This window comes from Temnothorax longispinosus, chromosome 10, assembly GCF_030848805.1.
Source record: "Temnothorax longispinosus isolate EJ_2023e chromosome 10, Tlon_JGU_v1, whole genome shotgun sequence".
Lineage (NCBI taxonomy): Eukaryota > Metazoa > Arthropoda > Insecta > Hymenoptera > Formicidae > Temnothorax > Temnothorax longispinosus.
Window position 1 is genome coordinate 14,743,964 of NC_092367.1, and position 18,635 is coordinate 14,762,598.

Below are 18,635 nucleotides of genomic sequence, written 5' to 3' on the forward strand. Positions count from 1 at the left end.
AGATAAAAAAGGTAGGAAGACATGGAAATGGGGCGATAAAATAATAGAGGAAGTAGAAACGTTCAAATATCAGGGATTCACGTTTAATAGCCCTTACAAAAAAGTATTACTAACTGGTTAGTAATAAATACTTATTTTGTGTATTAATAATACTAAAATTAAGTATTTATTAGTACTTGAATCACTGTGATTCAAGTATTGCACAGTATTTTATTACTGGTCAGTAATTTATGAAAGTAGTATTTAATACAGGACGAGTATTGAATACTTAGTATTAAATTTCTGATGAGAAAGCATTTAATACTAGGTGATAAATACTTATGTAATAAATACTTGTGTTGAATTACTGATGAGTATTTCAATGTTAGTACTGAAATACTGGACCGAGGATTCCATGTGTAATAAATCACTGGCCAGTATTTTAATGTTAATACTCAAGTACTGAACTGAATATTCCATGTGAAATTAATCACTGACCAGTACTACAATTTGTATAGAAACATTATAATGGGTACTTCCTGATAATATTAAGGAAGAGAGATAAAAGTAAGGCACAAATACATTTTATATGAAGGTCTGTACTAATTCGTCGTGATAAAAGTGTACAAGTTTTGAAATAGTACTGCGGATATCATTCTTATATCCAATTCAAAATTTTATTACTTTTTTTAAATTGAATTTGTTTCTTAAGATGATTTTTGAAAAATTATATATTTGCGCTGGTATGACACATGTAGACTATATATAACACTTACATCAAATTAAGAAGTAGTCTACCACGTAAGGCAGTTGGCTCACGATCCAGAGGTCCCGAGTTCGAATCCCACCAATGTAAGTGTGTTTTTCAAATACCAGAAAATATTTATAATTATAGATTGCATCTTAAGAAACAAATTTAGTTATAAAATAGTAATTAAATTTCGAAAAAAATAATTTTTTTTATGCCGAGTAAATATCAGAAATCGAAATATTGGTGAGTAATTAAATACTAAGCACCAGTAGTTCTGTGTAGTATTAATCACTACTTATAATATTTATCACTACCAGTATTTTCCCAGTATTTCCCAAATAAATATTGACAATATTAAATCACTGAGATTTTAAGTATTTAGTCAGTAATACTTTTCTGTAAGGGAGGAAAGGTAATTATGTCGATCATATAAAAGAACTGAATAGGAAAGGAAGGATCGCTGCAAATAGGGTCTGGGGTTTAGAAGAAAGATTATGCAAAGATGATTTTAATAGGAGATGGACGCTTTTTAAGTACTTAGTGAAAAGTGTAATGGAATACGGAGCAGAGGTATGGGGGTGGTGTGAAAAAAAGAAGTTGGAAAAAGTCATGTTTGATTATGTAAAATGGGTATTTAGACTAGATTTTTGCACACCGAGGTATGTAATACTAAAGGAACTAGGATTAGAGAAACTAAAAATTTGTTGGGGTATAAGAGCCATGAGGTACAAGAAAAGAGGCAGAGAGAAAAAAGACGGAAGTTTAGTAAAGGCATGTTGGGATAAAAAGGACATAATGATTAAAAAGAAAAAGGATTTATATAATTTGGAACGAGGAAGATTTTATAATAACAATGGTTGGAGCTCTGAAGTAATAAAAAAATTAAATAATGAAGGTAAAAATACGGAAGGCTTAGTAAGAATAAGGGAACAGGACATTCAAGGACAAATAATAAACAGTAAAATAGCAGAGGCAAGTTATAATACAAGGTACAAAAAGATAGAGGCGAGAAACAAAACACCTAGTTATTTATTAAAAGCTAACTTGAATAAAGTAAAAACAGGAGATGAGATTAGAGCGATGGTAAAATTAAGGTGCGGCAATTTAGAGGACACAAATAAATATTGGCTGGATGAAGAAGATATGAAGTGTAGATTCTGCAAGATAGGTAGGGACAATTTAGAGCATTACATAAGCACTTTAATTCAATTTAAAAATATTTACTTTATTTCTTCCAACCGATTATCTTGAATTAGATCAATGTTAATTTGTAATTTGTGCGCGAGCGGAGGAAGAAATCGGAGATGAGGCGCGGAAGAGAGAGGCTTAATTTGAGAAAGTGTCTTTAAATCTATAGTATATATACACAGTAGAAATATAAGTCTATATTTACAATGTTTTTGATTCGGTTACGCAAGTCCACGAGACACGGATTTGATAATTTGCGAACGCCAAAAATTCTCCATTCCGCGAGCCACGGTTCGTACCAAAAGGAGACTTGACGCGAGCCACGAAAGTCTCTCGGTAATCGCTGCGAAAGACAAAGCTATTATCGTTTTAGTTCAGTATAGCAATACTGTTATATTCGGTAATCGCTCCGGATAATAATCGAATGCGGGGCCGCGCGCGGAGGTCCGGGATTTTATACGAACGCGTCACACGAACACCGGATTCCCGGCAACGAGCCGAAAAATTTGTCGAGCCAATCGACCACCGACTTATCGAATATTCGTTTAATTTGAACTTAGCTGATTTCGGGATCGACAGCCGATCAGCTGTTTTCGCTGAAGCTTTCTCTCGCTGTCTCTCTCGCTGTCTCTCGCTTTGTTTTGGGTGTTTACACTGTTTACTAAAAGGGAGAGAGAGAGTCAGCCTACGCAGAAAAAGAGAGACAATTTTTCTGCCTCTCGAATAACGCCGGTTATTCCCGAAATAAATATAAGTTTAGCTTGATATAATATTACGCATGATTCGCGTAATCGAAGCAATTCCCGCGGAGATTGTAACATCAAGTTGTAGAATTTGTATACGAAGCAAATATTGTTAAAAGTAGATTTTTTTTACTGCTTTATTTACTTATTTTTTTCTCGGTTTTGAACATAATTAGATTTACTATGTTTACAATATCTTAATCAATCATAAAAAAAATAATTGTATTATTAAATATAAAAAAATAAATTATTAAATAATATAATCATATTAAATATAAATATTATAAAAAAAGATACAACAAAATAACAATTAAGCGTATTACAAAAAATTTCTTTCTCGTTTTATTACACGATGTGTTGTCGAAGAAGTTTAAACGCATATCACAAAAAGAATACATTAGTAATATTCAATGGTTATTGAAAATCAATTAATTTTAAATTAAATAAAAAAATATATGTTTTACTGCACATCGTTATCACACAATTATGCAATATGTTATTTATGTTTCAGGCGCCAAGTGGCATTCACGACGAAAGATATTAACCCCCACATTTCATTTTAATATATTGCAGCATTTTATTCAGATTTTGATTGAGGAAGGTGAAAACATGACCAAATCTTTGAAAAATGCAGGAGGCACAGTTGTGAAAGATTTAGTACCATTTTTTAGTGAACATACGTTGAATGCAATATGTGGTATGTTATGTTCATAACTGTACATTTTTACTGTAAATTTTCTTCCTATTAAGGCTCCTGGGTAGTCACCGCGACCATATTGGATTCTTACTATCGAGGCGAGGAAAACACACAATTTTGTTGTGCATGCCATTTTCAAATAAAAAAACATTTCAATAAAACATCACTATATAGATCGTTTCAGAACACTTCCAAAATTGGCCGAAAACTACGCGGGGTTAAAATCTTCGTGACCTAAAACAAATCGTACTACGATGCTCCATCTGATATAATATTTTTAGAAAATAATGTTAAGCAAGTAATGCTTAATACAATTTAAATAATAATTATATTATTGTTGAGAATATGTACATTTGTGTTGGCTATAGTGGCGAGCGAGTAGTGTGAGCACGCTTGGTATGTGCAAGTAGGTAGGAGAGGGAGTTTCGGTTCGAGCGTGCTCGTACGCGAGAAAAAAGGGGAGAGAACGATTACAGCTGTTGAACTGTAGCACGCGCAGCACAGATACCTGTTCTTCACATAAATAAGTTTTGTATTAAATAATAAACACTTTATTTCACTCTTTCATTCAAATAAATAAGTTATAGATATTTATCCGACCACCAAATAACATGGTAGGCAGAGCGTGGTTTTTAGAGTGTGCTAAAATAAAGTGTGTCGTTGTTGAGAGTTCAACGGATCACCATGGGAAACGACGATTCAAGATCCCAGTATTTGATGGAGAGAATTATCAGATGTGGAGAAAAAGGATTGCAATGTATTTGAAGATGAAGAAATGTGAAGAAAACATAACTAAAGAGAAAAGGGCAAGTGACAAAGAGCAGTGGGATGAAGCTGTTTAAAGCAATCAATTACATATACAGCTCTATTCGGATAGACAAAAATGGAGTTCATTTGTAATGAAACGACGGGCTTATGGAATAATGAAGAAGTTTGATCAAATATATTTGAAAGAGTCTACAGCGATGCAAATTGTGTACAGAAATAAATTGGAAAGATTGAGACTGAAAAATTATAGTGATGCAGCAACGTTTTTTCGTGGATTTTGAAAAGTTGCATTAATGATTTGAAAAGTGCGGGTGCTACAGTGACAGAAAAGGAGAAGCTGAATATATATTGAATACGCTACCAGAGTCGTACAGCTATCAAGAGACACGGTAGTGTCTCGCGCCAAGTACACGCGGAGCGAGACCGACCGTGACTCTTTTACGCGACGCGACGGGTTGCGAGTACCCGAGATGTTGAGATCTCGATAACGATCTTTGTGAACGGATCAAGTTCTAAGTAGGCTTGATCGATAGCTTGGGGTTCAATTAGGGGGGGGGTTGGGGGGGGGGGTTTCTCTCATAATATTCCGCTACGTGCCCTACGAGCGGAGATATTGCGACGCAAAGTCCAAATGTGAAAATTTTTTATTAAGATACGTCGTCGTCGTCGTCTACGTCGACCGCTCTCATCTCAATATATTATGATTATCAGAGAAACGTCACTTTCACTTTTTCGACGCTGGCGGCGCAGGTATCGCCAGTTTCGATATCGCGCGCGTATTTCGAAATTAGGTCGATAGACTTATCGGTCAGGAGGAAGATTCTATTTAGGTAAATTAGGTAATAATATATAATATATATTGAGTCAACGGAAAAGAAGGTTCTCTACTCTACGCTTGGCAGAAAGTGCCGCTAGGGAATTTTTAAGTCGATTCTTATGAATCAAGCTTGAATTCGATGTCTACGTGTCCCAAGTTGCCGATGACGAGGTCCACATAGTGCGCTCCGTAGTTGTCGGTGTCTACGTGTATTAATATCTTGAAATTGATGTCTAGGTGTCTCAGGTTGCTGATGACGAGGTCCAGATAGCGCACTCCGTAGTTTTCGGTGTCTAGATGTAACAATACCTCGAATTTGATGTCTACGTGTCCCAGGTTGCCGATGACAAGGTCCACATAGTGCGCTTTGTAGTTTTTGGTGTCTAGGTGTATTAATAACTTTAAATCTGAATGTAGGACACGTAGATATCGAATTCGAGGTATTAATACACGTAGACACCGAAAACTACGGAGCGCACTATGTGGACCTCGTCATCGGAAACGTGGGACACCTAGACATCGAATTCAACGTATTATTATACCTGGACTCCGAAAACTATAGAGCGCACTATCTTGAACCCGACATCAGCAACCTGGGAAAACACGTGGACCGAATTCAAGGTATTAATACAAATACACCTAAACACTGTTAAAGGTTAGAGGATGAATTTAAACCAATACCATGAGTTAGATTTGTTTTGGTTATTTTAACTACCATGTGCGTCAAATTTATTGGTTTGAAACAAAATAGGATTATTTTAACTCCATTGGTTTAGTCAATTAACATGGTTTTAGTTAAATTAACTACATAATTGAGTAGGAGCAGTGGCGCCTATGGAATAGTTAAAATTACTCAAAATTGAGTTCAATTAACCCTATGAATTTAACAGGAATACCGAAACTATGAAGCGCACTATGTGAACCTCGTCATCGGCAACCTGGGACACCTAGACATCGAATTCAAGCTTGATTCATAAGAATCGACTTAAAAATTCCCTAGCGGCAGAATCAAGAGACACGGTAGTGTCTCGCGCCAAGTACACGCGGAGCGAGACCGACCGTGACTCTTTTACGCGACGCGACGGGTTGCGAGTACCCGAGATGTTGAGATCTCAATAACGAGTGAACGGATCAGTTCTAAGTAGGTTGATCGATAGCTTGAGGTCCAATTAGGGGGGGGGGGGTTTCTCTTATAATATCCCGCTCCGTGCCCTACGAGCGGAGATATTGCGACGCAAAGTCCAAATGTGAAAATTTTTTATTAAGATACTTCTTCTTCTATCTACTTCTAACGCCGACGTCTTATATGACACTACAAAAAGGCGTGATATCCGTACAAAATTACCTTTTTCAAAAAAAAGGTAATAAAAATGCGCCAAGTACACGCATAGTAGTATATATGTATTATGTTGTTACCTCGAAAAAAACAAAGTGCTAGTATATACCTCGAAATAACACCCTGTACATATTGTTTATACAATGCGTAATACTACAAAAAGGCGTGATATCTGTACAAATTACTTTTTTAAAAAAAAGGTAAGAAAGGCGCCAAGTACACGCATAGTAGTGTATATGTTGTTACCTCGAAAAAAAAAAACAGTGGTAGTATTATACCTTAAAAAAATCTAAGTAACAAGTGGTAGACGAAATCTTTGTATCTTGAAAAATCTCGAAAAAAACCTAAACAGTAGTATCTTCACCTCGAAAAAAAAACAAGTAGTAGTATTATACCTCGAAAAAAACCTAAGTAACAAGTGGTGGTGACGTAATCTTTTGTATCTCCAAAAATCTCGAAAAAAACCTAAGCAGTATTATTTTTATTCCAAAAATTATTACTCAAGTAATACACATCACAAAATTTACGTTACCTTATCAAAAATGAGTCGCGCTTCAAGTGATCTATTATTTACAATTACAAAAAAGAAATGATATCTCTTTTTAAATTACAGCGCCAATTACAGAGAACATATATTTTTCGAGATACAAAGATTACGTCTACCACTTGTTACTTAGGTTTTTTTCGAGGTATAATATTACTACTGCTTTTTCTTTCGATTAGAATAAAAAATTGAATCATGAAGAATTACACAGAGGAACAGTACAAATACAATATTTTATTAAAATATTTAAACCCACAAGGGAATACAAGGTATTTAAATACAAAGTTTATATAGATGTATTTTAAAAGATTTAATCGCATCGCAAAGAATTACAGAGGTAACAGTACAAAAAATAAAAATATTTTTAAAATACATAAATTTTTCATATTTTTATTTTTTGTACTGTTACCTCTGTAATTCTTTGCGATGCGATTAAATCTTTTAAAATACATATATAAACTTTGTATTTAATACCTTTGTATTCCTTGTTGGGTTTAAATATTTTAATAAAATATTTGTATTTTGTACTGTTACCTCTGTGTAATTCTTCATGATTCAATTTTTTATTCTAATCGAAGAAAAGCAGTAGTAATATTATACCTCGAAAAAACCTAAGTACAAGTGGTAGATATAGGCGACCTTATAGACACATTAAAGGAAACCGATCAAACGGCAGAATATGTGAAAAATAAAGATACAGATGGCAGAGATGAAGAATAAAAGTAGTGAGACGAGTAACAGAAATTCAAGCGTCTTCACAGTTAATAAAAACCACGCACGTGCTTCAAGTGTGGAGAAGTTGGCCATATACAAAAAGACTGTAAAACGAAGGACAAACGGCAGGCAGGTGGTTCGTCTGGAGGTCAACGCGAGGCTATAGAGGATCAAGAGGTAGAGGTGGCTATAGAGGACAACATCGACGAGGAACGAGTGCGCATAATTCTCAAGTAGACGCAGGCAACGGACAAAGCACGAGTCGCTGGAACGAGCCGAGGGAAGAAGAAAATAAAGGCTCTTGGATAGCCAAGGTCGAGAGAAATACAGCTAATGCGTATAATAGTAAGGTAAACGATAGACATTGTAACGATATCGAGTGGATATTAGACAGCGGTAGTACGGATCATATCGTAAACAATGACAGTTACTTTGAAAATTTTGAAATTTTGAAAAGTCCAATAAACGTATATTTAGGAGATAATAAAACCGTAAAGGCGACCAAGATAGGAAATATTGTAAGTTACTTTGATGCTTTTGGTAAACAGACTGAAATAAACATGAAAGGCGTATTGTACGTTAAGAATATGTGAATTTGAATTTGATAAGTTTCAGTAAAATAGCGGATAATAATAAGATAGTCTCGGAAAAGAATTTGGCAAAATATTTGATAAAATGGAAATATGATGGCGGTGGCAGAAAAGAGGAATGGGTTGTATCACATGAAAAGTAGAGTAGAGTAAGTGATTCTACAGTTAATTATATAAATAAGAAAGGTAGCAACGTGAGTTCGAAAGAGAAATGGCACAGGTTGTTAGGGCATGTAAATTTTAAATACTTAAATGTGTTATGTAAGAATCAGCTGTTAAATGGTATACCGAATGAACTGGATGGCGAATTCTTGAAATGTAAAACATGTATAGAAAATAAAATGCACAATGTACCGTTTAAAGATAACAGGTATAGAGCGAAAGAAATATTAGAGATAGTTCACACTGATGTTTGTGGACCGTTTCGAACAACGGGATTTAGAGGTGAAAAAGGTTTTATGGCATTTATCGATGATTATAGCAAAATTGCGAGAGCATACACCATAAAATCTAAAACTGAAGTTAGTGAGTGCATTAAAGATTACATCAACGAATGTGAAAATTTAACCGGTAAAAGAGTAAAATATTTAAGATGTGATAACGGAAAAGAATTTTTAAATAAGGAAGTTTTTGGATTTGCAAAGAGCAAAGGGATCGTAATTTCGCCGTGTCCCCGCATATGTACATGAATTAAATGGTGTTGCGGAAAGATTTAATAGGTCGATAATGGACATGTCGCGTTGCTTATTAGATGAAGTTACAAGCAGATAAAAAATATTGGCCGGAAATAGTTCCTGCGGCAACTTATTTAAAAATCGCACGTTAACTAATACAATTGAGAAAGAAAACACCATATGAAATTTTTTGGAAAAAGACCGGATGTATCACATTTAAAATTATATGGGAGTAAAGTGTTTGTTAGGAAGCCGGAACAGAAAAGAACGTCAAAATGGGATAAAAAGGCGGAAATAGGAATTTTACTCGGGTATAGTGAAAATGGTTATCGAGTATTAATAAATAATAAAGTGTTCGTAGCTAGACACGTTGAGGTTATAGAAGAAACGGAAAATGTATCGGATTAGATTGTGACGAGTCAGATGTAGGTACTAGTTCGGAAAATGAGAGAAAGTCTGATAGTGAAGAATCTTAATGAAACGTTTGAAGTCCAATAAATGATAAATTAAAAATTAAAGAAAATGAAAATCAACTTAAAATTCCGAGAAGATCAGAAAGAATTAGAAGCTGTCCGATCGTTATGACGAGTATAAGTGAAAAATAGAAATAGTGTCGCAAATTATTGTAGAACAGATACTCCTGTTACATTTGAGGAGGCGATCAATCCAACGACAGCAAAAATGGATAGAAGCAAGGATAAAGAAATGAATTGTATAAAATTGAATAAAACGTGGGTATTAGTTGAAATAAAGGAAAAAAGGGCTATAGATGTAAAATGGATATATAATAAGAAATCAAATGGTATATACATATAAGGCTAGGTTAGTTGTAAGAGGATTTCAACAAACAGATGAAGTAGATGACATATATGCTCCAGTTGCAAAAATGCAAACGTTAAAAATACTTTTGGTATATTGTTGTAAAATGGGTTTAAATATCGAACAAATGGATGTCGAGACAGCTTTTTTAAATGGGAGAGTAACGTCTGAAGTATCCCACACAGCACACTGTATCCTGAGGATATCCCAAACTGACCAAGATTTCCAAATACGATCCCACGGATATCACAGCAGGTGATCCGGGATATTCCAATAAGATATCGTGAGATATCCTATTATGATCTCAGGATATCTAAATATTCTGCCATATCCGTTGGCTTTGCATAAGATATCTTACGAGATCTTTGAAGGATATCTTTTAGAATATATTATTTTCGTAAATTCTCAGGTTGTACTTGTAATATCTCACAGTAGTATATTATTTTTCGTAAATTCTCGTATACTACTCAGATATATAAATTAATACGGATCAGAAGATAAAGTCCGCTCGCAGCGTGTTGCTTTCACCGACGACGCCGAATCGGCTAAGTCCGAAAGCGGCGCGGTCGCTGCTTCCGGTACCATCAAACACACAAAAAAGGCGAATATTATGTATGTGCGAGCGTACACGTGGGCGAGCTTATCATTCTACAAATATGTTTCAACCGCAATTAAGCGCCGGACAATAAGAAACCACTAGGCTTCCCCCCCCCCCCGATGCCGCTATTGTTATAACCGGTATATTAATACATTTTTAATTGTAGCGCGATAGAAAACATACGGTCTCGGGCGGAGGAGGGAAAAACCAAGTGTCCCTTCATAAAAATTCTAATAGCGCCTTTTCTAACGTTTTTTTTTCCTTCTTGAACAAGACCATCCTTGTTGCATAATTAAATATTTTCCCTACGTAAAAATATATTTTGTTTTGACATGTCTGTGTAACGTAAAAAAAGGACTTGGTCACTCGTGAAAAAGCCGAGACCGTATGTTTTCTGTAGTAGTCAGCAACATTACATTTATTGCTGTTATTTTTTTTACATAAAGTGTTAAAGTTTAAAAGTACTTTATATGTACCTCTATTTTTTTACCTCGGGTCGAAAGCTTTATCAGACTCGTACGTGTGATATGTATTTTTATTTTTACTAATTGTATTTTTTTTTTAATTAGAGGTACTTTGTTTAAAAACTATATATTCTTTTAATAAATAAAGATTTAATATGCAATGTACATATACTTATTTTTTTCATGTACATCGTGGACAGAAAGATTGATTTTTTTATAATATTGGAATGTGTTTGTTTAATTTTACAATTTATTTTCCAATGGAAGAATTCTTTTATTAAGCAACACGAATGCACATTCCGAAATTTATCACAAAAGAGAAACAATATTTCTGTCCACGATTGTATACGATTATCCCCTTTCTGGTTAAACCATAATTTTATTGTATATAAAATATCCAAATGATATCGCGAGTGCTATAATTAATATCTTGCGATATCTTTCGATCTCCCTCGGATATCCTGTGAAGATGTCTGCAAGATCTAAATAGCCGGACACTTGTGCATCCACTGGATATCCACCGGATATCTGAGACCATTTTGGGATGTCCCGCGGTTATTGCGATATCCCAAATGATGTCTGTAGGACGTCCCTCAGATAAAGTGTGCTGTGTGGGATATGTTAATCAACCGAAGGGATATGAAGACGGAACCGGTAGATTGTGCAAATTATTAAAAGCGTTATACGGTTTGAAAGAGAGTCCTAGAGCATGGTATGAGTGTCTCGATAAATTTCTGTTGAAATTAGGATTTGAGAGAAATAATATTGATTACTGTTTGTATATTTTAAAATCAGATAAAGATACAGTTTATTACTTATATATGTTGATGATTTGTTAATCTGTAGTAAAAATGATGTATTGATAGAGGAAGTAAAGAAACTATTGTCGGAAAAATTTAAAATGAAAGAACTAGGAAAAATAAAAGAATATCTAGGGATTTTCGTATGCCCGTTCTAGACTGGAGGATGAGCCGACTCTCGGCTCATCCGAGTGAGTGGTGTAGACGGGTAAAAATCTATAGTTTATGTATAGTTTATGTCACGTACACTATAGAAGGCGGATGAGCCGAGAGTCGGCTCATCCTCCAGTCTAGAACGGGCAGTAGCGTATGATGTGTCCCGTAAAGTAATGAAATTATCTCAACAGGAATATATTAAATCGTTAGCTGTGAAATACGATATAGAACAGTGTAAAGCGTACAAAACACCGATGGAGGTAACCTTAAAACTTGAGAAATCTGATGAGTGTGAAAGAAATATTAAATATAGAAATTTAATTGTGCTTTAAATTGTTGTATAAGTTCGGCTACGAGGCCAGACATAAGTTTTGCGGTAAATTATTTAAGTAGATTTCAGAATTGTTATAATAATACACATTTTAAATATGCTTTGAGAATATTGAAATATTTGTATTTGACTCGAGATTTAAGTTACTGTATAATGGAAATAAAGACACAGAGATAGTTGATTGTTATGTAGATGCCGATTGGGCAGGCGATAATATAGATAGAAAGTCAACAACTGGATTTGTAATTAGATTATTTGGAAACATTGTATGTTGGAAGTCGAGAAAACAAAAATCTGTAACTAAAGCGTCAACGTTTGCTGAATATGTTGCGTTATCTGAGGCTGTAACCGAAATAAAATTGATAACTGAATTGTTAAAATTGTTTAATGTAGAGTGTAAAAAAGCTGTTAATGTATACGAAAACAACTCTGGTGCAATTAATATAGCTAAGTATGGGAATTTCACGAAAAATTCGAAACATATAGAAGTTTATTATCATTATGTGCATGAGAGTGTGAATGAAGGAAAAATAGATATTATAAAAGTTGATTCGAATGACAATGTTGCAGCCATATTTACAAAGTCCTTGAATAGGGAAAAACATGAAAAATTTCGGGAAATGCTGAATGTAGTATGACATGAAGATTTTGAATGTTCTGTAAGTACAGCACAAATGTAAGGAGGCGTGTTGAGAATATGTACGTTTGTGTTGGCTATAGTGGCGAGCGAGTATGTGTGAGCACGCTTGGTATGTGCAAGTAAGTAAGAGAGAGAGTTTCGGTTTGAGCGTGCTCGTACGCGAGAAAAGGGGAGATTACAGCTGTTGAACTGTAGGCACCGCGCAGCACAGATACCTGTTCTTCACATAAATAAGTTTTGTATTAATAATAAACACTTTATTTCACTCTTTCATTCAAATAAATAAGTTATAGATTATTTATCCGACCACCAAATTAACAATTATATTCTTTATCATACAAACTATAAGCAACTATTTCTATGTTGTATTAGATGTATATTCAATTTTAAATATAAAATTTGAATACAGCTTAAATTTTATTATTTCAAAACCTTAATTATTGTATATGCTTTTTAGAGACATATTTGGTACCTGCTGGAACAATCTTGCATCTTTACATTTACGGAGTTCATAGAGATCCCAATTTTTGGTCAAATCCGGAAGTATTTGATCCTGACAGATTTTTGCCTGAAAAAATCCGAAATCGTCACCCTTATTCGTATTTACCATTCAGTGCTGGACCACGTAACTGCATTGGTAAGCTGTACCTATTTTTTATATCCTGATGTATAATACTATGTTATATTAACATAGGATATATGTACCAAATTATAGGTCAACGATTTGCTATGTTGAAAATGAAAGCGATGATAGCTCCTCTGATACACAATTTCTACTTGGAGCCCATTGATTATTTAAAGAATCTTTGGATGCAGGTTGATTTGGTACTTCGCCCTGCTCAACCACTTCGTGTAAAATTTATCCTTGTCTGTAAAACAAATGCAAGCCTTTGAAGCACAAATATCGATTTAATGAAAATCATAAAAGGCAAAGGAAAGGTTTTATTTCCTTACAAAATGATTGTCAGCGTCGTAATAATAACACTTTGGTCACTGGTCATTATTGGTCACAAAATTAAAATATAAATGGAATGTATTAAATGTATAAAATGTATGTATAGTGGTCAGCCGCGATGACTTTGTAACATATACAACCATAAGATTCAAAAATTAAAATAGCGCTTAGAATAATCAATGATTCAAAAGATAATTTTAACGTGAATAGAACTTTTTATCACATTTTGATAATATCTATTAAAATATTTGTAAATTTTTCAAAAAAGATCTTTATAAGACTAAACTTTCACAGTATCAAATTAATTTATTTTCTCTAATAATTATTTTTAAATTGTTGAAATAAAGCGATCCAAATAAACGGGAAGAAATGATTGATTTACACAAATAGTAATGCTTACTGCAAAGTTGTTCAACTGGCGTCAGGTGTAGTACTTCCAGGCTTCTTCCTCCATCTCTTAACAGAACTTCTTCTCATTCGCATCACGTTGCAAAGTTATACAAAATAACTTAAAAAAATACAGTTTTTATCAAGAAGTATATATCTGTTACCCGTTTTGTGTTTCTATTACGTTTTCATTAATTTAACGTGGACTTTTTTCGCATAGTTAACTTACCCTACTATCGGGGCAAGTTGACTACAATGCAGCATGTTCGTATTTCACTTAATTATTACAAAGAAGTTATACAGGAGCGTTCCTGGCATGAAAATGTAGAGAAAGGTTCTCTTTAACATATTAGTACTGTTTAATCATGATAATTAGTTGTTTAAAAACTCAAATGCCGAAATTGTAAAAACAGTGCCGACGAGCCCCGGTCTCCTTTATTTTATCTATATATTAATAAGAGTAATATTTTATATTTATTTGTTAAGTTATAAATAATTTATTAAATATTTTAAAAAATCTTAAAAAATAAGCTAAAATATTTTAAACAATAAATAAGTGAAATAAATAAGTTGAATACGACCGTATGAGATATACATTCAAATTACGGAGAAGCCGTTAAAATATTTTATTTATTACACAATGTATTAACCATTCAATATACTATTACATTATACTGTGATCTGAAAACGATATACTACGCAAATGAATAATTATTTCCATCAGTAACAATAACAATTAATAAATAGATTATAAAATGCTCACCTTATCTGTTACACCTGGCCGTCTTCTCGGCTTGTCCTCTTTTCTTCTTTCTCCGTTGCTATTTCTTTGTGGCACTTATATCTGATCTGTTTTCTAAAACAAACAAAATATTGATTACAAAAACGCAATTACAAGCAATCATCAGAATACAATAATCGCGCACCTCTGATGCTATACTTTCTATATATAATACTCTCGAAATTAATCACACGTACTTATAATCATATTGCGACAGCAGAGAAATAAGAGAAAAAATTATAGCACGTTCGACACACACATCAGCGATACTTCACAAATAAAAATCAACGCAACGAAATGTGTGTAGGTATGTAAAATAACAATAAATTAAAGGTTTCTCACGGGATAGATCTTCGGCCGAACAAGACGAAATGTACTCGTCCGAACGGATTATCAATATCCGAGCGCCGAATCTATACTTCTCGTGATAGGTACTGTGATAAATATTAAATGCAAAGTTAATACATTGTATTCACCAATTAAATAAGTCGCGACGGCCACTCGTTCCGGAGCCGATCCACCTCGTGTCTGTCCGCCGCGTTCTAAAAATAAAAGGGAAATGTAATCAACATATGGCAGAGGCGCTTCGTCTCCAGCGCGCGGTTAAAGATGTATGATAGATAGCTATTATATGTATAATTTTGTTTTCTTGATTTAAACAGTGTAGAGCTAATCTCAGAAATTATTTATAAACAACAGGTATTATTTGGGGACAGAAAAAGCGTGAAAATCGCAATTTTGTCCCATTTTTGTACTTGATATTGTTTAAATAAATCATTAAAAAATTGAAAAAAATATATAACTAGAAAATCTTAAAAAACAGTAATTGCAATTCTCGATGTCATAGAAGTGTACATACCATAAAAATTTTATTCATTTTTACCGTACATGAGCAGAGATACATATGATATTTACATATGGGAAGTTATAGTGTATATACATATATATATATATATGTATATATATATGTATATCCAACGTTTTATACGCATTTTTCATAACTGCACGGAGAAAATTTTATAGTAAATATTACTATGGTGTCGCACTAGCTGCGGACTATCAAGACGCTAATAATTATAGCATTTAATGCTATGATCGTAGCACTAAATGCTATGGACATAGTAATTTTACTATAAGACTATAGCATTTAAACTTGTGCGTCTTGATGGTCCGCAGTTGGTGCGACAGCATAGTAAAATTTAATATAAAGTTTTCTCCGTGTGCTAAACGCGCGCTTCTCTTAATGCTTATTGTTTTTGTTATTGTTAGTCGTGTACGTAGCAGAACGGCGCACAACGCTGGCCTGTTTCTTCTTGTGCGCTTATCGAAATTTTCGGAGAACCGAATGCTTCATATCTCTTCTATATGTGTTTCTGTGCAAAACATTTATACATTTAAAAAATAGAGGCAGAAGAAAAGATCATAGATAATATCCAAGAAAGCAGTAAAAAATAAAAATTTTACTTATATTAAGTACATTTTGAGTATATTAAGACAATAAGTAATATATCATAAAATGTGTAATTTTCAGAAATAAAGTAATTCGATAACAACGTTGTATTAAAGACAAAATGAGATTAAGATAGGCGAAATCTGCAGCAGCAGTTTACGTTATATATATTTTTCTTTTATTTATCATACATATCTCCGCTTATCATTCGCTTTGGTTTCACGCTCAACTTGTGTATCATTCAGCACAGTCTTACACAAGTGGTGAAAGGATTGCGTAGGATTACTTACTGCTGAATAAAACGTTATTTCATACAATTCTACATTAACTATAGACGACGGAAAAACATTTTAACAGATTTCTCTGTGATTTTACGCAGAAAGAAGTACGAATATTATCAGACATAACAGGAGACAAATTTGAAGATTCTAATGTGAGAAGATGTCGTCCGACGGAAGCAATTCTACTTTTTATAAGAAGAAACATAATATAAGTGAAAGTAAAGTGGACTTAGATGATCAGAAAATAAAAAGGTAAGCGAACATATTTCGGAACACTTTAATTTTTCTCATGTTATAGCCGTCATGTAATATCAAATTTTCATATTAGTGACAAAGAGCATTATGATGACGATTAACATGAGAAAAATTAAAGTGTAATTACGTGACGGGTAACATGAGAAAAATTAGAGTGTTTCGAAATAGGTACTGTTTCGATATACCACTACTTTCATCGTTTCCTTACTCGGTTAGATCGTACCCCGAGAGCTTCCTAACATCCCAGCCGTGTTTTATAGGCGGTAGTATCACAGTGGATATACGTTCGCTTACCCCTAGTTCTCATGAGTCGACGGCTTCTTCATCTTCCTCTTTTTCTTTTTTCGCTAACTTCTTCCGAAATATGCAAGGTAATTGTGTGTATGCGTGCACGTATTGTGTGCATGGCGTGTACGTGTGTGCTCGCACCCGCGCATGCATGAGCAAGGAGAGAATAAGCATTTTCGTTAAAAAAAAATGGTACATATAATATTCAAATGTTCTGACCCTGATAGATTACAAAATATACAAATAATTGTTCTTAGAAGAAATTAAATTGTGAAGAATTTACTGTCATTTTATTCAAATTTCTTTGAAGACTTGCAAATAAAAGAGCAGATTCTTAAATTCATAAATTCTATCTGAACAGTAGTGACGAGACTAAAAATGTCTGAAAGGCATGAAAGAAGGATGCCAAGTTTATGTATCTTTCAGAGTCGCCGAAGAATTGCTATAAATATAGCCATGCGATGTAATTATTGCAAAATTATTACATGTCCCAATTATATTGACAGTGTCCCAATTTGTGATAATCTCACTCGTCTTTCTTATAGCGAATTCGGTTGGACACACCAGTGTGCACTCAGTGCACATTAAAGCCATCGTACACAAATCAACGTATATATAAAGTGTATATTTAATATAAACGGGTTAAGTCACGAAGTGCTTAATATTCTTTATTGTACTATTTGGTAAAATTGTATTGGGCATTTTATCAGTCGAAATATTTGCATTTTACTTTAAATATTAGAGATTAAATCAGTGTACAATGGCTTTAATGTTCACTGAGTGCGCACTGGTGCGTCCAACCTGCAAAATCGTTATTAATAAATCAGCTAATAAGTACGGATCCAATATTTATTTTAAACATGTATTCAACATGTAAACAAAATCAATTTTGTATAATTTGTTTAACATGTATATTATTAATTTATTAATTTATTATTATGATGAGATTCCTCGGTCAGTAACTTGGACATTTGCGAGATTCTAAGGAGGTCTATTGAAAGCCCAGCACGTTTGAAAATGATCAAAGAAGAGGCTCTTTTGTATGGTCATGACATCGTTTTTCGTAAACTACTTAACTTACGACCCGAAGTAACCGATAAGATGATTCTGGAAGCCTGCCGACTACTGGAAATATCGCCACTAGAAATAAAAAATGCGTCCGATCAGTTGGAGTATATAAAGCTGATCCTGAGAAGATCAACACCACAAGTCGATAATCAGTTGGAGTGTATAAAGGTGATCCTGGGACCGGGAAATAGGGAAATCATGGATGTTCGTTCCGTTGATGGTGATTATATACATATATCGACAAATAATAGCTCAAACAATAAAAGAAATAGCATTTCTTAAAAAACAAATTTCTTACAAATATCTGAATTATGATTTCGCCTTTTATGCGCTTTAGTACGTTTGAATATGATGAAAAAAGAGGTCCTTTTGTATGATCATGATATCACTTTTCGTGAACTACTTAACTCACGACCCGAAGTAACCGGTACGATGATTCTGGACGTCTGCCGACTACTGGAAATATCGCCACTAGAAATCGACAATCAGTCGGAGTATATAAAGCTGATCTTGGGACAACGATTTAGGGAAACCATAGATGTTCGTTCCGTTGATGGTGAT

At 33.9% G+C, this 18,635-nt stretch overlaps 1 protein-coding gene across 1 annotated transcript in view; it reads left to right on the forward strand.

Moving 5' to 3' along the window:
- Positions 1–18,635, forward strand: part of LOC139820894 (uncharacterized) — a 31,702-nt gene that overhangs the window by 11,136 nt on the left and 1,931 nt on the right. Inside the window, exons 2-7 of the mRNA XM_071791480.1 lie at positions 3,173–3,358; positions 13,067–13,246; positions 13,325–16,715; positions 16,935–17,089; positions 17,953–18,294; positions 18,412–18,630. Of these exons, the coding sequence (XP_071647581.1) occupies positions 16,624–16,715; positions 16,935–17,089; positions 17,953–18,294; positions 18,412–18,630 (808 nt within the window). The 5' untranslated portion in view covers positions 3,173–3,358; positions 13,067–13,246; positions 13,325–16,623. The remainder of the gene's footprint in view (positions 1–3,172; positions 3,359–13,066; positions 13,247–13,324; positions 16,716–16,934; positions 17,090–17,952; positions 18,295–18,411; positions 18,631–18,635) is intronic.